This window comes from Oncorhynchus mykiss, chromosome 25 (genome assembly GCF_013265735.2).
Source record: "Oncorhynchus mykiss isolate Arlee chromosome 25, USDA_OmykA_1.1, whole genome shotgun sequence".
NCBI classification, from domain to species: Eukaryota; Metazoa; Chordata; class Actinopteri; order Salmoniformes; family Salmonidae; genus Oncorhynchus; species Oncorhynchus mykiss.
Genome location: NC_048589.1, coordinates 24,327,226 through 24,348,933, shown reverse-complemented (window position 1 = coordinate 24,348,933; position 21,708 = coordinate 24,327,226). Strand labels below are relative to the sequence as shown.

The following is a 21,708-nucleotide window of genomic DNA, read 5'->3' as shown; positions in this document are numbered from 1 at the left end:
TAGGGCTGTCTTCTGTATACCACCCCTACCTTGTCACAACACAACTGGCTCAAACACATTAAGGAAAGAAATTCCACACATGAACTTTTAACAAGGCACACCTGTTAATTGAAATGCATTCCAGGTGACTACCTTATGAAACTGCTTGAGAGAATGCCAAGAGTTTGCAAATCTGTCATCAAGGCAAAGGGTGGCTACTTTGAAGAATCTCAAATATAAAATATATTTTGATTTGTTTAACACTTTTTCGGTTACTACATGATTCCATAGTTTATGTCTTCACTATTATTCTACAATTTAGAAAATAGTCAAAATAAAGACAAATCCTTGAATGAATAGGTGTGTCCAAACTTTTGACTGGTACTGTATCTACAGAAATAAGGCAGGTCCTGCTTCTGTTGCCTGTTTGAGTGTTTGTTTAATAGTCTACTGATTCCATGTGCGCCAAGCCTCATGCAACAACATGTCAAGTAACAATTTCACATTCGGCTGTTTTTAATCTTCGCTTTGCTGTAATAAAGGCATTCAACTGTTTTTCGTTAGAACAGCCTCTCTGGTATTATTCTTAATTGATTTAGTGCTGTTTTACGCTGTTCCAAATTGTCAAAAAAAATATTTGTAAAACAACAATAACACTCCTTTTTCTTGATCTCCTTCTTATTGTAATTATTACTATTATGATCATAAGTAATGTCATTATCATTAGAAGGCTTAGTATAGCAGCCTTGTATAACCAATATTGAGCTGTAGGCCTAAGAGCGCATCCCATTTAGCATTAACACCATCATTTACTTAGGCCTATATTTCAATACTTATATAGGCTACTGCATCAATCAATCATTAATGCGTTAGTTTATGTCATCATACAGCATACCAGTCAATCAAGGGATACCAGTCAATCAAGGGAATCAAGCATTTTAGTTTTAAAATAAATTAAAAGGAGCCTTGAACAATTAGCTTAAACAATAAATAAACTGTTCCATTTAGGAAATTGCATTAATGTGACTGTTTTTAGGGAAAAATATATTTAATACATTTTATAATAAGGCTGTAACGTAACAAAATGTGGAAAAAGTCAAGGGGTCTGAATACTTTGAATGCACTGTACTCTGTCAGAAAAGAGAGCAAGGGTTTAGGGAATGTTTTTTTCTAAACAAATGAGGAATTTCGGTAAGAGAACTTTTCAGTCAGAAATGGCTGTAATTATGTTGCAGCTTTAGCAACACGGACAGCGTGATAAACACGTTGATGTTCTGTGGTGGTCGCTGCAGCAGGGAAGAGAGAAAGACAAACGGGTGCTAGTCACACAGTCACTCGCTGTCTTTTCTTTATAATTTAATCAAACTGTGCTTAAAGCATAAGACAAGCTCAGTCCCATATTTGATGAAAACACATAGGACAGGACTCGTCAACTAGGTTTGGCCTTGGGCCAAATTCTTTGAGATAATAGTCAAATGGTCAATCCACAATTAGTAGGCCTTTTTTAACACATCTGATTGGTACATAATAAATTCAGTGACAATAAAATCATTTAGATCTGATTACGCTCATAAAATCACCAATGTCTCTATTCAATTATTATTTTTGTCTATTTCTCTGTGCATTGATTGGTTGGGAAAAACAGATCTACATAGCCTACTGTGAGCTGCACTACTTTTTTAACGTCAACATTAGTTCAGAACAATTAGCTTGAAAGCAAGAGAATATGTCGCTCTCAAAAACTATCAAAAGAAAGGTGAAAGAATGGACAGAATGTAGATGTGTTCATCTTCCAATATTTTTCCCAATGCAAAGCTAGTGTGTCTTATTTGCAATGAAAATGTTGCTGTTTGCAAATAACTCAATCTCAGACTTCATTATGAATTTAAGCATGGAACTTTCAAAGTGGCATTCCCGCCCTAGACAGAGGCCTGACACAGAAAAATTGAAGCATTAACTGCAAGCTACACACAGCTTTTTTGGCTGACATATTCTTGTCACTTAAACGGGTTAAATATGCAGTTACAAGGAAGAGGGAAAACAGTGGTGGACATGGTGGAAAAACTTGAGGCCTTTACTAGAAAGCTTGAGTTGTTCGATTTGGACTTGTCATCTGGAAGGCTACTTCACTTCAGCACACTTCGCCATCTGGCTTGGATTCTTAGTCGACACGGCGCCCCGCCGCACCACCACAACAGGTCTACCAACGAATACTCCATCCGCTGTGCCTTCAACTGGCCTCCGTCGGACATCGAAGCAGACGCGTCTACTAGCCACGGCTACTAACTTTAAACGCCGTGCCGCCCGCGTGCTAGCGACTACTCCGCGGCTCCTCTGTTCCATCTATTGCTGCCCCCTGGACCCTATGATCACTTGGCTACATAGCTGATGCCTGCTGGACTGTCCATTAATCACGGTACTCAATTCTGTTTATTTTTGTTTTGCTTATTTTTTTTACATTTATTATCATTTTTGTTTGTTTATCTGTCGGCCCCAGCCGAGAACTCCGGCTCTGATAGTAGTTAGTTAACCTACCCTCTCTGCCTAGTCATCGCCATTTTACCTGTTGTTGTTTTAGCTGATTAGCAGTTGTTGTTTCACCCGTTGTTGTCTTAGTTAGCTCTCCAAATCAACACCTGTGATTACTTTATGCCTCACTTTATGTCTCTCTCATATGTCAATATACCTTGTATACTGTTGTTTAGGTTAGTTATCATTGTTTTAGAATACTGCGGAGCCCTTAGTTCCACTCATTATACCTCTGATACCTCCTTTGTCCCACCTCCCACACGTGCGGTGACCTCACCCATTATAACTAGCTTATCCAGAGATACAACCTCTCTTATCATCACTCAGTGCCTAGGCTTACCTCCGCTGTACCCGCACCCCACCATACCCCTATCTGCAATCTATTCTACCACGCCCAGAAATCTGCTCCTTTTATTCTTTGTCCCCAACGCTCTAGGCGACCATTTTTGCTAGCCTTTAGCTGTACCCTCATCCTACTCTGTTCCTCGGGTGATGTGGAGGTAAACCCAAGCCCTGCGTGTCCCCAGGCACCCTCATTTGTTGACTTCTGTGATCAAAAAAACCTTGGTTTCATGCATGTCAACATCAGAAGCATCCTCCCTAAGATTGTTTTACTCACTGCTTTAGCACACTCCGCCAACCCTGATGTCCTTGCCATGTCTGAATCCTGGTTTAAGAAGGCCACCAACAATTTTGAGATTTCCATACCCAGCTACAACATTTTCAATCAAGATAGAACTGCCAAAGGGGGAGAAGTTGCAATCTACTGCAGAGATCGCCTGCAAAGTTCTGTCAAACTTTCCAGGTCTATACCCAAACAGTTTGAACTTCTAATTTTAAGAATTAACCTCTCCAGAAATAAGTCTCTCACTGTTGCTGCCTGCTATCGACCCCCCTCCGCTCCCAGCTGTGCCCTGGACACCATTTGTGAATTGATCGCCCCCCATCTAGTTTCAGAGTTCGTTCTGTTAGGTGACATAAACTGGGAGATACTTAACACCCCGGCAGTCCTACAATCTAAGCTAGATGCCCTCAATCGCACACAAATCATCAAGGAACCCACCAGGTACAACCCTAAATCCATAAACATGGGCAACCTCAGACATTATCCTGACCAACTCGCCCTCCAAAAATACATCTCCACTGTTTTCAATCAGGATCTCAGCGATCACTGCCTCATTGCCTGTATCCGCTATGGGTTCGCGGTCAAACGACCACCCTGCGAGCAGGCCTTTCTAATCGACCTGGCCCGGGTATCCTGGAAGGATATTGACCTCATCCCGTCAGTCGAGGATGCCTGGTCATTCTTTAAAAGTAATTTCCTCACCATTTTAGATAAGCATACCCCGTTCAAAAAATGCAGAACTAAGAACAGATATAGCCCTTGGTTCACTCCAGACCTGACTGCCCTTGACCAGCACAAAAACATCCTGTGGAGGACTGCAATAGCATCGAATAGTCCCCACGATATGCAACTGTTCAGGGAAGTCAGGAACCAATACACGCAGTCAGTCAGGAAAGCAAAGGCTCTTTTTTTCAAGCAGGAATTCGCATCTTGTAGCTCTAACTCCAAAAAGTTTTGGGACACTGTAAAGTCCATGGAGAACAAGAGCACCTCCTCCCAGCTGCCAACTGCACTGAGGCTAGGTAACACGGTCACCACTGATAAATCCATGATATTTGAACATTTCAATAAGCATTTCTCAACGGCTGGCCATGCCTTCCTCCTGGCTACTCCAACACCGGCCAAAACCTCCGCCTCCCCCGCAGCTACTCACCCAAGCCTCCCCAGCTTCTCCTTCACACAAATCCAAATCCAAACAGCAGATGTTCTGAAAGAGCTGCAAAACCTGGACCCGTACAAATCAGCTGGGCTAGACAATCTGGACCCTCGATTTCTAAAACTATCCACTGCCATTGTTGCAACCCCTATTACCAGCCTGTTCAACCTCTCTTTCGTATCGTCAGAGATCCCTAAAGATTGAAAAGCTGCCGCGGTCATCCCCCTCTTCAAAGGGGTGACACCCTAGACCCAAACTGTTACAGACCTATATCCATCCTGCCCTGTCAATCTAAAGTCTTCGAAAGCCAAGTTAATAAACAGATCACTGACCATTTCGAATCCCACGTACCTTCTCCGCTGTGCAATCCGGCTTCTGAGCCGGTCACGGGTGCACCTCAGCCATGCTCAAGGTACTAAACGATATCATAACCGCCATCGATAAAAGACAGTACTGTGCAGCCGTCTTCATCGACCTGGCCAAGGCTTTCGACTCTGTCAATCACCGTATTCTTATCGGCAGCCTCAGTTTTTCTAATGACTGCCTCGCCTGGTTCGCCAACTACTTTGCAGACAGAGTTCAGTGTGTCAAATCGGAGGGCATGTTGTCCGGACCTCTGGCAGTCTCTATGGGGGTACCACAGGGTTAAATTCTCGGGCCGACTCTTTTCTCTGTATATATCAATGATGTCGCTTTTGCTGCGGGCGATTCCCTGATCCACCTCTACGCAGACGACACCATTCTGTATACTTCTGGCCCTTCCTTGGACACTGTGCTAACTAACCTCCAAACGAGCTTCAATGCCATACAACACTCCTTCCGTGGCCTCCAACTGCTCTTAAACGCTAGTAAAACCAAATGCATGCTTTTCAACCGCTCGATGCCCGCACCCGCCAGCCCGACTAGCATCACCACCCTGGACGGTTCCAACCTAGAATATGTGGACAACTATAAATACCTAGGTGTCTGGCTAGACTGTAAACTCTCCTTCCAGACTCATATTAAACTCCTTAAACATCTCCAATCCAAAATCAAATCTAGAATCGTCTTTCTATTTCGCAACAAAGCCTCAAGCCGCCAAACTTACCCTCGTAAAACTGACTATCCTACCGATCCTCGACTTTGGCGATGTCATCTACAAAATAGCTTCCAACACTCTACTCAGCAAACTGGATGCAGTCTATCACAGTGCCATTCGTTTTGTTACCAAATCACCTTATACCACCCACCACTGCGACCTGTATGCTCTAGTCGGCTGGCCCTCGCTACATGTTCGTCGCCAGACCCACTGGCTCCAGGTCATCTATAAGTCTATGCTAGGTAAAGCTCCGCCTTATCTCAGTTCACTGGTCACGAGAACAACACCCACACGTTCCAGCAGGTATATCTCACTTATCATCCCCAAAGCCAACATCTCATTCCAGTTCTTTGCTGCCAGTGACTGGAACGAATTGCAAAAATCGCTGAAGTTGGAGACTTTTATTTCCCTCACCAGCTATCTGAGCAGCTAACTGATCGCTGCAGCTGTACATAGTCCATCTGTAAATAGCCCACCCTATCTACCTACCTCATCCCCATACGGTTTTATTTTATTTACTTCTCTGCTCTTTTGCACACCAGTATCTCTACTTGCACATCATCATCTGCTCATTTATCACTCCAGTGTTAATCTGCTAAATTGTAATTATTCGCTCCTATGGCCTATTTATTGCCTACCTCCTCATGCCTTTTGCACACACTGTATTTAGACTTTATTATTTCTACTGTGTCATTGACTTGTTTATTGTGTTATTGGCTTGTTTATTGATTACTCCATGTGTAACTGTGTTGTTGTTTGTGTCACACTGCTTTGCTTTATCTTGGCCAGGTCGCAGTTGCAAATGAGAACTTGTTCTCAACTAGCCTACCTGGTTAAATAAAGGTGAAATAAAAAATAAAACACTTGAAGGAGGGCAGAGGGACCAGACAGCAGATTTGTTACAGAGGTGATGGAAGATTATCAAGCAGCTGAGGGACAACTTCTCCACCAGTTTTGAAGACTACAGCATGTCTGCCCAAGGATATCATTGTGTTCGTACGTGATCCTCTCACAGTCCGCCCAGGTGGAGAATTCTCCTCCCTTGCTAGGAAAACAATACCCTCTCTGGATGAGGCCACAATTCAAACTGAGCTGATTGAATTGCAGATATCGAGCCAAATCAGGGATGCGCTCAGGGGTGGCTTTTGGGTGGCATGCACAGAATAATACAACACAATAAAGAAACTTGCATTTTATGTGCTAGCGATGTTTGGATCGACTTACACATGCGGGTTCTCCCTTTCCTCTATGAACGCAATATAGACTCACGACAGGAACCGGCTTTCATATAAGTCAATGGAGGACTGCCTGCACATCAAAATCACATTCATCTCATCCGACATCATGTCTGAGTGGAAATGCAACTTTTCCCATTGTGTAAGTAACTCAGTGGCCTATATGACTGTATTTAGTAAATACTAACATTTTTGTGAGTGCTTATCCAGGGCTATGTAGGTCTCAAGCTGACAGTATTTTTGGTCGTTACAGGAGCAGGTTATCCCGAGACTCCCGATACAGACATCACTTTTTTTCTTAAAATTATTGTTTTATGTAGGATGCAACCGTTTCGGCCAGTTGCAATTTTAAGTAGGCCTAATAAATGTACAAAAATGACTTCTATTAGGCCATATTTTTTTCTTGTGAAAGATGCTGTTAAGCCACATAACTGGCCGAGGTAGACTAAGTTGTTTTATATAGGCATAGGCTCGGAAGAAATAGACTCCAATTAAGCCCTCTTGTTATTTGTAAAGTAAAATTAAAATGAAGGTTATTGTTGAAATGAATTACTCAACTGGTGTAGTTTTTCTGCATATGTTGCTGTGCGCCACTTGCATAACAAGTTAGCTATATTTTCAGCGCCAGGTGCTGTTCACCTACTGATTGCGCGGCGATTGCAACTTCACATTTCAGCACCACAAAATGGTTCACTGCCTGCTTTATTAGTTGACTGCCTTCAGCATTCTCTCTCCTAATGAATGAAGTTAAAATGTAACTTTTGCATAATTTAAATAAGAGTAACTTCCTTCTTGGGACTTTTTGCATGTCGGGTCCGAGATTTTTTTATAATATATTTTTTTAATTATGGGAGCCATAAAATAACTCTGACATAGGATGTGTCAATATATGGAAAAATATTTGAAATTCAAAAGAACAGACTCTTCTTGGTTGGCCAAGATTATTTTTTGTTGTTGGGGACAGCCCTAACCAAGTTGCTCCTTGAATTCACCACCACAGTTTATAAACAAGTGTAGGAGCAATACTTTTGACTATGAAAGTTACAGGCTGTGCCTGTAATTGATTTGTACCCTATGACTAATACTTTAGCAAGAAATTAAATAAATCATCCTTATTCTCCTAATGGTGTAAGAAAACATGTCAGTGGAGTTTTACCCAGTAGCGTGAGGTTGGTTTCCAGTCTCTGTGCAGACTCCAGTAGAAGCTCCTCTCTGTTCTCTATACTGGTCTCTGCAAATGCATGACGCTTCAACCAAATTTCATACTCCTCCTCCTCCAACACCTGTTAGCACAATGCACCAGTAAGTCACCAGTCTGTGAAAAATAATTTATTACAATCAACTATTCCAAGTTATCAAGTCTTTTTTCCATAGACACAAATGTGATTTAATGTGGTATTTAAGGTCAAAGCTAAAAAGCTTAACCACTGTAGATGTCTGTACCTTCTTAGCGATGCAGAGGGTGCGAAGGCCTTCCCTGGCGTAGTTGTCTAGGTGTTTCTGGGTTTGTTCTCTGATGTGACCCTGTCTCCCGTCTGACTGCTCAGCACCTTTAGGTGACTCTGCCAGGTCCATGATGACCGAGTCGGCTCCCTTGGTGTAGACCACCACCTGGTTGGTGAGCGGGTGGCGGACCACCACAGACATCCTCTTGCGACTGGAGTCGAAGGGCAGGATATGGAGCAGGCGCACAGCCAGGCTGCCCATCCCTGGCAGCTCCACCAGAAGGCGCTCGAGTGAGCGTCCCTGCAGGGTGCAGCGGTAGGCCCTGGCCGCGTGGACCAGAGCCGCCTCGTCAGGGCTCTCCGCCTCGTAGATCAGTTCATCTGCCCTAGGTTCACTGGGAGGGCCTTCGCCTCCGTTTGAGTTTTCCAGCCCGCTCCAGGCCCCCGGGTTGAGGTGTAACATCTTGTCCTCTTCACCTTTCCAAGAGCCACGCTCTCCCTCCTCCTCATACCCTTGGTCCCCATCCTCTCCAGGGACCCCATCCAGCCCTGGTCTGATACTTAGGATGGAGGCCTCAAGGTTAGGCTCCCCATCTGGCTCTGTACCCAGCTTGGTGGGGGTAGGGGAGGGGCTGGGGGTGAAGGAGGCTGCTTTGCCCCTGGAAAAGAGCCTGCGTGTGAAGCTGCGAGGACTCTCTGTAGTGTGGGGAGAAGAGAGTGTGGAGAAGCGGGGGAGGCCAAAACGCTGGAACAGCATCTTGATGTCCTCCAGGGATTTAAGGGGGGTACGGGAGACCTCAGGCACCTCGACCTGGGAATGTAATTGACAACATCAGTTGAAATGGAAATGGCACTAACCCTGGTCAAACATATACATTTTTGTTACATTCAGCATGTGCTTTCCCCCTTTGAGGACTACACACGGACATTGTTTGGTATTAAAACATCACAAGCACAGGGTTTGTACAGAAAGTGGCAAGTCAAATTCAAGGACTTTTGTCATGGATCCCCCGGTACTGATGCTCATTCTGTTCACCAGTTCCGGAGGTCTACGTCACCGGCTTTCTAGGCTTCACTGAACGGGATTCATTATCATCAACCCCGGACTGTCTTTTCTGATTACACACACCTGGTTCCCATTTCCCCTGATTAGTATGTGCTCTCTGTTCCCTCTGTCTTTGTCGGTTATTGTTCCGATGAACGTTGGTGATGTGATTACCTATTCGTTGTTGCAGCTGTTATGCTGCGTGCTTTATATATATATATATATATATATATATATATATATATATATATATATATATATATATATATATATATATATATATATATATATATATATATATATATATAGTTCAAATAAAATGTTATTAGTCACATGCGCCGAATACAACAGGTATAGATAGATAGACCTTTCAGTGAAATTATGAATACAACAGGTATAGATAGACCTTACAGTGAAATGATGAATACAACAGGTATAGATAGACCTTACAGTGAAATGATGAATACAACAGGTATAGATAGATAGACCTTACAGTGAAATGCTTACTTTACGACCCTCTAACCAACAATGCAGTTAAAACAAATACAGATAAGAATAAGAAATAAAAGTAACAAGTAATTAAAGAGCTGCAGTAAAATAACAATAGACTACATACAGGGGGTACCGATACAGAGTCAATGTGCGGGGGCACCGGTTAGTTGAGGTAGTATGTACATGTAGGTAGAGTTATTAAAGTGACTATGCATAGACGATAACAGAGAGTAGCAGTGGTGTAAAAGAGGAGGAGGGGGGGGGGCAATGCAAATAGTCTGGGTAGCCATTTGATTAGATGTTCAGGAGTCTTATGGCTTGGGGGCAGAAGCTGTTTAGAAGCCTCCTGGACCTAGACTTGGCGCTCCGGTACTGCTTGCCGTGCGGTAGCAGAGAGAACAGTCTATGACTAGGGTGGCTGGAGTCTGACAATTTTTAGGGCCTTCCTCTGACACCGCCTGGTATAGAGGTCCTGGATGGCAGGAAGCTTGGCCCCAGTGACGTACTGGGCCGTTCGCACTACCCTCTGTAGTGCCTTGCGGTCGGAGGTTGAGCAGTTGCCATACCAGGCAGTGATGCAACTAGTCAGGATGCTCTCGATGGTGCAGCTGTGGAACTTTGAGGATCTGAGGACCCATGTCATATCCTATTCCTATTATGCAATTGTTTCTAGTCACCACTAGATGGAAGTATATCGCCACAACCTCAACAACAAAAAACTAACTTAGTATATTCATCACTACCTTACAAATTCTACTCAATAATAAGTGTTTTACTACTTACTTGTAATTCGAGTAGTGATGAGCAGAGCTTTGGTACATGCCTACTGGTGAACACACATTTCCTATTGCAGCTTAATGACTATTGTATTTTTATTGGGCATTCGAGAATCTACTACTTAATAGTTTGACAGACACTGGCAGACGAGAAGTAAGTACAGGGAGTGAATATTTAATAATGGACATGAAACAAAACAAGGACAGTCTGGAGAGTCTGTACAAAACATTAATGCAGACACGGAGAAGAAACTGAGGAAGTGACAGATATAGGGGAGGCAATCAATAAGGTAATAGTGTCCAGGTGAGTCCCATGAAGTCCTGATGCCCGTAACAATGGTGACAGGTGTGCGTAATGATGGGCCACCTGGCACCCTCGAGCGCCAGCGGGAGCAGGCGTGACAATACCCCCCCCCTCTAGGGGCACCACCCGGCGTCCCACCTAGGCAAGCCTGACGGGCCGGCAGAGGCGTGGGAGCCCGACGAGCTGGCTGAGGCATGACGTGAGATGTGAGCCTGATGACCCGGCTGAGGCGTGGGAGCCCGAGATCCGGCTGAGGCGTGGGATGGGAGCCTGCCGAGCCAACCGAGGCAAGAATACCTCTCAAGCCAGCTAAGGCATGGAAGCCCGACGAGCCAGCTGAGGGACCCCAGGTTCCTTCGGCAGCGGCACCCGGACCAGACCCCCCCCCACCCCCCCCCCCAAAAACGACCTGATGCTTCCAATGTTCGTGCCTGCATTCTGTGAGGACAGACACTGGAAGACGAGAAGCAAGTACAGGGAGTGAAGATTTAATTAATAACAGACATGAAACAAAACAAGGACAATGTCTGGACAAGGGAAACAAGAAGACATGAATGCTGACCCGGGGAAGAAACTGAGGAAGTGACAGATATAGGGGAGGCAATAAATTAGGTAGAGTCCAGGTGAATCCCATGAAGTGCTGGTGCGCGTAACGATGGTGACAGGTGTGCGTAATGATGGGTGGCAGAGAGGGAGAGCAGGCATGACATAATTACAAAAAAGCGTCTTGCTTCTGACAGGTAGCTTTAATGTCGCCGGTCGCGAGAGGAAAGCGCCATGTGAACAGCCACCAGAACGACAAAAGTACAGCTGCCACTTGATGAAGCGTAATATCGCGAGTGCTCCTTGAACGAGGCTAAAAAGCTCTGGAGAGAAAAAGTCAATGTAGAACTGGCGCCAGAGCAGGATGCAGCATTGTGTTTTTCCCCCTTCAGGGCCGATTCACCCATGCTCGCAATGTCAAAGTCTGACACATTTTTTGCACATTACACGTTGTGGATTGGTTGGGTCCATTGATGTAGTGGTAAAAAAAAAGGGTAAACTATACTGAACAAACATATAAAAACGTATTTTCCATACACACATTGAATCTACATTTGCCCGGCATTTTAACTATCTATGTGATGTTTGGCAGCGCCTAATCAGTCAGTTCTGTACCTGCCTGGCTGAGTGGCAGTGTGGGTGGAATGAGCGATCTCACCTGGAAACCAGAGTGCGAAACACGTGAGGAAATAAAACTCGGCAGTCTGCCTGGAAATTAATTCGTAAGACCAATACATTTTTCAACTATTTTTCATATTAACATATTTTATAATTTTCTCTTCTTTCATTTGAATTCAAGTACCAACTGAGAACATGTCTGCTTTGCAGTATTGCAGTACTTGAATTGCTTGAATTTCAGAGAGCCAAATTCAAGTACTTTAATTAAGCACCTCAAGCACCATGTGCGAACCCTGCAAACATCTACCTCCTTCTTTTATTAAGTTGAGGCTGTGCTACGTACCACATGGCGGGGCTGGTTGGGAGAAGACACCACTACCGTGTTGCAGATGGCCAGAGCCATGAAGAAGTCAACGATGTAGGTGAGCTCCATACTGGCGTCCCTCAGAAGGAAGAGTGGAGAGGACAGACAGTTCAGCTTCTGAACCAGGAAAGGGTCTGGGACTATATCCTTCTCCTTGAGGGAAGACAGGAAAATAGGAATTAGACATTTCATATCATGCCGTCAGTTGTGTGTGATTCAATGAATCAACAAGTCTTGATTAGAAGAATCAGGTGTCTTAGTACTTGGCTAGAACAAAAACGTGCATCTCCTGAGGGGTCTTATTGCGAATGGATTAAGAAACACTGGGTGTATGAGTTTCACCATGGGGCTACTGAAGGCGCTGTGTCGGGGCAGGGTGGGGCTGGGTGACTCCTCCCCCTCAGAGTGGCCTGTCAGTGTGTGCAGGGACACAGAGCTGCGGTTGCAGCTGAGTGACTTGCAGCTCAGGGACTTGGCGCTGGCACGTGACTTGAGCGTATGGGAGCAACCCATCGCCTCATCCTCCTCGTACACTTCAAGCCTCCTCGCTGCCAGAAAGACAGATAGGGAGGGACGAAAGAAATGGTTAAATACATTGTACAAAATCCTTAGTGTCATGGTATCATGGGAGGCAGGTAGCCTAGCGGTTAGAGCCACTCCCGAGGGTGTTTCAGGACAAATACACTGCTCAAAAAAATAAAGGGAACACTAAAATAACACATCATAGATCTGAATGAATGAAATATTCTTATTAAATACTTTTTTCTTTACATAGTTGAATATGCTGACAACAAAATCACACAAAAATTATCAATGGAAATCAAATGTATCAACCCATGGAGGTCTGGATTTGAAGTCACACTCAAAATTAAAGTGGAAAACCACACTACAGGCTGATCCAACTTTGATGTAATGTCCTTAAAACAAGTCAAAATGAGGCTCAGTAGTGTGTGTGGCCTCCACGTGCCTGTATGACCTCCCTACAACGCCTGGGCATGCTCCTGATGAGGTGGCGGATGGTGTCCTGAGGGATCTCCTCCCAGACCTGGACTAAAGCATCCGGCAACTCCTGGACAGTCTGTGGTGCAACGTGGCATTGGTGGATGGAGCGAGACATGATGTCCCAGATGTGCTCAATTGGATTCAGGTCTGGGGAACGGGCGGGCCAGTCCATAGCATCAATGCCTTCCTCTTGCAGGAACTGCTGACACACTCCAGCCACATGAGGTCTAGCATTGTCTTGCATTAGGAGGAACCCAGGGCCAACCGCACCAGCATATGGTCCCACAAGGGGTCTGAGGATCTCATCTCGGTACCTAATGGCAGTCAGGCTACCTCTGGCGAGCACATGGAGGGCTGCGCGGCCCCCCAAAGAAATGCCACCCGACACCATGACTGACCCACCGCCAAACCGGTCATGCTGGAGGATGTTGCAGGCAGCAGAATGTTCTCCACGGCGTCTCCAGACTGTCACGTCTGTCACATGTGCTCAGTGTGAACCTGCTTTCATCTGTGAAGAGCACAGGGCGCCAGTGGCGAATTTGCCAATCTTGGTGTTCTCTGGCAAATGCCAAACATCCTGCACGGTGTTGGGCTGTAAGCACAACCCCCAACTGTGGACGTCGGGCCCTCATACCACCCTCATGGAGTCTGTTTCTGACCGTTTGAGCAGACACATGCACATTTGTGGCCTGCTGGAGGTCATTTTGCAGGGCTCTGGCAGTGCTCCTCCTGCTCCTCCTTGCACAAAGGCGGAGGTAGCGGTCCTGCTACTGGCCTGTCTCCTGGTAGCGCCTCCATGCTCTGGACACTACGCTGACAGACACAGCAAACCTTCTTGCCACAGCTCGCATTGATGTGCCATCCTGGATGAGCTGCACTACCTGAGCCACTTGTGTGGGTTGTAGACTCCGTTTCATGCTACCACTAGAGTGAAAGCACCGCCAGCATTCAAAAGTGACCAAAACATCAGCCAGGAAGCATAGGAACTGAGAAGTGTTCTGTAGTCACCACCTGCAGAACCACTCCTTTATTGGGGGTGTCTTGCTAATTGCCTATAATTTCCACCTGTTGTCTATTCCATTTGCACAACAGCATGTTCAATTTATTGTCAATCAGTGTTGCTTCCTAAGTGGACAGTTTGATTTCAAACTGAGTTACATTGTGTTGTTTAAGTGTTCCCTTTATTTTTTTGAGCAGTGTATAAGCACCCACAAAAAAATATTATTTTCAAACACTCAATATCACTGATGAGTAGGGTTGCAAAGCTACCGTTAATTTACCGAAGTTACCGGAATCTTCAGTAATTTTGGTAATTAACAGAAAATCTATGGCAATTTATTGTAACTTTGGTCATTTATACTTTAATAACACTTTCATTTATTATAAAAATATGGAGCATTCATTTATTATATCTGTGTCCATAGAGTTTACTAGATAGACCATATGGTTCAAGAGAAAATAGCCTAATTAATGAAATAATGATCTAATCAATGAAGTTTGTAAAATAAATATAAATGATGTTTCATGCTGAAACCCTCATATTAAACACCAAGGGTATTCACTAAGTTGATGGTTTACATTTAGCATAATTTTTTACAGATTTCTCATATTTTATTTCAAAATATACAGTACCAGTCATAAGTTTGGACACACCTACTCATTCCAGGGATTTTCTTTATTTTTACTATTTTCTACATTGTACAACAATCGCAAAGACATCAAAACTATGAAATAACACATATGGAAATATGTAGTAACCAAAAAAAAGTGTTAAACAAATCAAAATATATTTTATATTTGAAATTCTTCAAAGTAGCCACCCTTTGCCTAGATAACAGCTTTGCATTCTCTCAACCAGCTTCATGAGGTAGTCACCTGGAATGCATTTCAATTAACAGGTGCGCCTTGTTAACAGGTAATTTGTGGAATTTCTTTCCTTCTTAATGCGTTTGAGCCAATCAGTTGTGTTGTGACAAGGTAGGGGTGGTATACAGAAAACAGCCCTATTTGGTTAAAGACCGAGTCCATATTATGGCAAGAACAGCTCCAATAAGCAAAGAGAAATGACAGTCCATCATTACTTGAAGACATGAAGGTCAGTCAATACGGAAAATGTCAAGAACTTTTAAAGTTTCTTCAAGTACAGTCGCAAAAACCATCAAGCACTATAATGAAACTGGATCTCATAAAGGACCACCACAGGAAAGGAAGAACCAGAGTTACTTCTGCTGCAGAGAATACGTTCGTTGGAGTTACCAGCCTCAGAAATTGCAGCCCAAACAAATGCGTCACAGAGTTCATGTAATATACACATCTCAACATCAACTGTTCAGAGGAGACTGCGTGAATCAGGCCTTCATGGTCGAATTGCTGCAAAGAAACCACTACTAAGCACACAAGTCAAAAGAGTTCCATTACAGTTTGTAGAAACATGTCAAACGATGTTTACAATCAATCCTTAGGGTCTTTTTATAATAAATCTTCAATAATATTCCAACCGGACAATAGCGTATTCATTACAGAGGAAAGTAAATAGTAAACAACTGATTGACCTCAGTCTAGTCCACTTGTTGAAACAGCTCTTATTCGACACCCTTCCACAATAGAAGCCTCAAACAACTTTCTAAAGACTGTTGACATCTGCTGGAAGCCTTGGGAAGTGCAATCTGGCCCCATAGACACAGCATATTTGATAGGCAATCACTTAAATGAAACTACAAACCTCAGAGATTTTCCACTTCCTGGTTGGATTTGTCTCAGGTTTTCACCTGCCATATGAGTTCTGTTATACTCACAGACATCATTCAAACAGTTTTAGAAACTTCAGAGTGTTTTCTATCCAATACTACTAATAATATGCATATATTAGCATCTGGGACAGAGTAGCAGGCAGTTTACTCTGGGCACCTTATTCATCCAAGCTACTCAATACTGCCCCCCTGTCACCAAGTTAACACTTTTTTGGTTACTAAGTGAATCCATATGTGTTATTTCATAGTTGTGATGTCTTCGATATTATTCTACAATGTAGAAAATAGTCCAAATAAAAGACATACCCTTGAATGAGTAGGCGTGTCCAAACTTGACTGGTACTGTATATAAAAATAATCCAATATTTTAGAGGGCCAGAGATGATTACATACACCTGTGATAATCTGAAGTACCCAAAAGGGTCACTAGATGTCTAAAATCCCTAAAGATACTAAAATTGAGATATTTTACTGGTAAACTTTGAACGTTTCCAGTAATATACCCTCCCTTTGCAACCCTAATCATGAGTACCCCTGATGGAAAATGTTGTGTTGTGTAGAAAAAAAATGTACTTTGACTTCTCACCATTTTCCTCGTGGGGGTACTCCACCCCAGCAATGGTGCAGCGCCTGAACACCATCTTGTTCTCTGTCAGCGTGCCAGTCTTGTCTGAAAACACATACTGAATCTGACCCAGGTCCTCTGTGATGTTCAGGGCCCGACACTGGATCCTGGAGTCCATATACTCATTATAGAAGTCCACGTCGTTCTGGATGAAGAAGATTTGACACAGTTTGACGATCTCGATGGACACATACAGGGAGATGGGGATGAGCACCTGCCGAGGAGAGAATGGAAAATAATTTAGCATCATGAATTTAGCATATTAACACAAAGTTTTAAGAAATGTAGTGTGCTACCTACCTGTAAAACTATGATCATGGTCCAGAACAGGTAGAAGCCAGACAGGGCAGGAGACGTGGTATCAGGGATCAGAAAGGAAGTGTCCTTCAGGTTCCTGAGCCAGAGACCATGGCCTGGGGGACACAAAGAATGATACGGATGTGGTCAAAAGACTTGTTTACAGCAGCGCTATACAGTTGAAGTCGGAAGTTTACATACACCTTAGGTAAAAACTCAGTTTCACAATTCCTGTCATTTAATCCTAATAAAAATTCCCTGTTTTAGGTAATTCAGGATCACCACATTTTTTTAAGAATGTGAAATGTCAGAATAATAGTAGAGAATGATTTATTTCAGCTTATATTTCTTTCATCACATTCCCAGTGGGTCAGAAGTTCTCAATTAGTATTTGGTAGCATTGCCTTTAAATTGTTTCAATTGGGTCACACATTTTGGGTAGCCTTCCACAAGCAGTTGAATTCATTTTGGTCCATTCCTCCTGACAGTGCTGGTGTAACTGGGTCAGGTTTGTAGGCCTCCTTGCACGCACACGCCTTTTCAGTTCTGCCCACAAATGTTCTATGGGATTGAGGTCAGGGCTGTGTGATGACCACTCCAATACCTTGACTTTGTTGTCCTTAAGGCATTTTGCCACAACTTTGGAAGTATGCCTGGGGTCATTGTCCATTTGAAAGACCCATTTGCGACAAAGCTTTAACTTCCTGACTGATGTCTTGAGATGTTTCTTCAATATATCCACATAATTTTTTTACCTCATGATGCCATCTATTTTGTGAAGTGCACCAGTACCTCCTACAGCAAAGCACCCCCACAACATGATGCTGCTACCCCCGTGCTTCACGGTTGGGATGGTGTTCTTCGCCTTGTAAGCCTCCCCCTTTTTCCTCCAAACATAACGATGGTCATTATGGCCAAATAGTTCTATTTTTGTTTCATCAGATCAGAGGACATTTCTGCAAAAAGTATGATCTCTGTCCCCATGTGCAGTTGCAAACCGTAGTCTGGCTTTTTTATGGCGGTTTTGGAGCAGTGGCTTCTTCCTTGTTGAACGGCCTTTCAGGTTATGTCGATATAGGACTCGTTTACTGTGGATATAGATACCTTTGTACCTGTTTCCTCCAGCATCTTCACAAGGTAATTTGCTGTTATACTGGGATTGATTTGCACTTTTCGCACCAAAGTACGTTAATTTCTAGGAGACAGAACGCGCCTCCTTCCTGTGCGGTATGACGGCTGCTTGGCCCCATGGTTTTTATACTTGCATACTATTGTTTGTACAGATGAATGTGGTACCTTCAGGCATTTAGAAATTGCTCCCAAGGATGAACCAGACTTGTGGAGGTCTACAATTTATTTCTGAGGTCTTGGCTGATTTCTTTTGATTTTCCCATGATGTCAAGCAAAGAGGCCCTGAGTTTGAAGGTAGGCCTTGAAATATATCCACAGGCACACCTACAATTGACTCATATTATGTCAATTTGCCTATCAGAAGCTTCTAAAGCCATGACGTCATTTTCTGGAATTTTCCTAGCTGTTTAAATGCACAGTCAACTTAGTGTATGTGAACTTCTGACCCACTGGAATTGTAATACAGTGAATTATAAGTGAAATAATCTGTCTGTAAACAATTGTTGGAAAAATTACTTGTGGCATGCACAAAGTAGATGTCCTAACCGACTTGCCAAAACTATAGTTTGTTAACAAGAAATTTGTGGAGTGGTGGAAAAACAAGTTTTATTGACTCCAACCTTAGTGTGTGTAAACTTCCGACTTCAACTGTAGCTGTGGTAAAACAGCAAAGACCAAGAACTGTGTGGTAGGACAAGATATGTAGTGTGTTCATATACATTTGGCCAGCAAACACATACAGCTGTGGTCAGTTAAATTGAGAGCTATACAGACCTACTGTATAGCTGTGGTCGGACACATGTTTTCATATAGATGTGGTCAGTTATATTGATCAGTACGGACCTATAGCTGCAGTCAGACACATGATGACCAGCAGGACAACGCTCCACAGCACGTCCACGTTCAGCCTGCGCTCCAATTTACTGCGTTTATACCTCGGTCCATTGTTGTTCTTCATGGCTTTGGTCTCGTGACCTGCGTTCAAGATCACACAACACAACCATGGCTATATACATGTAAATGTACATGTATGTGTGCTTTTACAGCAGACCAGTAGTGCAAAGTACTGAAGTAAAAATACTTTAAAATACTACTTAAGTAGTATATTGGGTTATCTGTACTCTACTATTTATATTTGACAAGTTTTACTTCACAACATTCCTAAAGAAAATATTGTACTTTTTACTCCATACATTTTCCCTGACAACCAAAAGTACTCATTACATTTTGAATACTTAGCAGGAAAGGAAAATAGTCAAATTCACACACTTATCAAGAGAACACATGGTCATCCCTACTGCCTGTGACTCTGGCTATCCGTTCATTTAAAAACAAGAAAATGGTGCCGTCTGCTTTGCTTAATATTAGGAATTTTAAGTGATTTATACTTTTACTTTTCATAGTTAAGTATATTTTAGCAATTATGTTAACCTTTGATACTTAAAACCAAATATTTTTTGACTTTTACTGAAGTAGTATTTTACTGGCTGAATTTCACGTTTACTTGAGTAACTTTCTATTGAGACATTTATACTTTTACTCAAGTATGACAGTTGGGTACTTTTTCCACCACTTCAGCAGACCTGGGTCAAAATAGCGTATTTGTTTGTGGGTGACGAATAAACATGCAGAGGGGATAGTACCCTTACGGCATAACTCTACATACAATTCTACAACAGAGACATTCTTTACAATAAAATTGCATAAGTATTGAAATGCAGTGCACAAGACGTCAAAAGCCTTAATTTTTGCTGCTGTAAAATGAAAGAAAACTAGATGAATGTCATATCGGTGGCGGCAGGGTAGCCTAGTGGTTAGAGCATTGGACTAGTAACCGGAAGGTTGCAAGTTTAAATCCCCGAGCTGACAAGGTACAAATCTGTCGTTCTGCCCCTGAACAGGCAGTTAAACCCACTGTTCCTAGGCCGTCATTGAAAATAAGAATTTGTTCTTAACTGACTTGCCTAGTTAAATAAAGTTTAAAAAATATATATATATACATATAGAGAGAGACAGAAAGCCATTGATTGTACCAGAGCTGATGTACTGTAACTGTATACCTGTATGGATTTTGTAGTAAAATAATGGGAGCAGAAACCTTATGTGCCTGAGCAGACAGACTGGTTTAGCCTGCAGTGTTGTAGTCAGCCCTGCCTGACTATGTTTAATGGGGGCAGGCTACATTCCTAGCAGCCAACTGATTATGGGGGCAGGACAATGTGGTAGTTCTCTCAACAGCCATTTTTCCATAAGGCCAGTATTATATAGGCTTTATGACAGAAGATTCAGGTTCAGTGTTATTGAGTACACGAGAGGCAGATTAATCTCTCACCAGCATAGTCTGTTACCAGAGGTGGCACCAGAGGTCCCAGAGTGGTGTGGTGTAAAAACAATTATTGGGCCCTTTCCTGATCTGGTAACCTAACCAGATAAAACTCCAGACCTTATATGGTATGACTAGATTAATCGGTTGTAAAAATATTTAACATGGGCTATGATGGGATCAGAGTTTTTCTAATCACGTCACATGGTTTAAAAAAAACTCCTGGAAAAACAAATGGCCTTGGGGAGGATGAAAACCCTGTAAAACTGCAGAAACCTTGTACTGGATCATATGAATTATATTTTAAAAGAAGGACTAGGAATTTTCCTCTACAGACACACAGAAAGCAACATGATTTAGCAATAAAACTCACAGGGCTGAGCATGCTTTATACAGGTTTGCATCACGTAGTCCTGCCCTATGCAACTGTAGGCCTAATTTAAAATTAACTCAGTCTACGTCAGCTATTGTGTTTATTGATTAATTCCAGTTAATCATTTTGGATTAGCTAGGTTGCCTTGTCAGCAAAGGTTTGAATATAAACCACATTTGATCTCATTCACATTTTCTGACAAAGACATGGGATATAAATACACAATATTACCGCTCTGTTTACCCTGGCCAGAGGGACAGGGTGCATAGTAGGTCAGATTATGCAGCCTACAGTTGATCAGATTGTCTAGTTTCCATGCAATACTGCATGTCAGATTGCTAATGTTTAGGTGTATAGGCTGCTAATTAAAAAAATAAAAAAAAGTTAAGAGTTTTTGCTTGTGTCTGTCTGGAGTATCACGCTTGCTAAATAAGTACCGGAGGATAGTTGTGAGCGCACTTTGTGCGTTGTACACGGCCCGTGTGACCAGTGATTTCCGTGAATCCGATTGGTGAAGACACACAAAGAGCCTGAAGCAGCACTATGATGTGAAGGACAAAAATTGTACAAGAGTTGACAAATCATGAGGCAAATCGGTCTAAAAAACAGCACTTTGCCCGTCTTTTAACGCTTTTCAAAGGTGCTAAACTGCCACAGTCCTGCTGGTTGTCCAGGTATAACTTGAAATATGATGAAAACCAGCTGTGGACACCCGGATTGAATAATGGGATACTCCAAACCCTAGCAAGAGCTAGACCTGCAGAAAGAGGATTGTTTCACCCTCTTACCTGCATAGACCACAATGCCTATGACGGTCTCCGTGTTGCGGATGGTGCAGCTTCGCAGAAGGAGGTTGTTGTTGTGTAAGCCCACACGAGCCTTACTGGGGTACTCCCTGTAGGAAACAAATAAGAAGAAATAATGAAGTTACCTTTCCTTTCAAAAGTTTATAAAATGACGTCTGTCTTCATACAGTGTCTGTAGTCAATAAAACCAGTGTCTGTAGTCAATAAAACCA

General features: G+C 43.0%; 1 protein-coding gene across 6 annotated transcripts in view; it reads right to left on the bottom strand.

Moving 5' to 3' along the window:
- LOC110505678 (probable phospholipid-transporting ATPase VD) overlaps positions 1-21,708 on the bottom strand; it is a 41,830-nt gene that overhangs the window by 6,370 nt on the left and 13,752 nt on the right. For all 6 annotated transcript variants that reach the window (XM_036962432.1, XM_021585064.2, XM_036962431.1 and 3 more), the window contains 8 exons: positions 21,479-21,585; positions 18,838-18,969; positions 16,867-16,979; positions 16,528-16,780; positions 12,532-12,737; positions 12,169-12,342; positions 8,046-8,858; positions 7,759-7,885 (listed from right to left, as the gene is read on the bottom strand). In XM_036962432.1, coding sequence (XP_036818327.1) covers positions 7,759-7,885; positions 8,046-8,858; positions 12,169-12,342; positions 12,532-12,737; positions 16,528-16,780; positions 16,867-16,979; positions 18,838-18,969; positions 21,479-21,585 — 1,925 coding nt within the window. The remainder of the gene's footprint in view (positions 1-7,758; positions 7,886-8,045; positions 8,859-12,168; positions 12,343-12,531; positions 12,738-16,527; positions 16,781-16,866; positions 16,980-18,837; positions 18,970-21,478; positions 21,586-21,708) is intronic.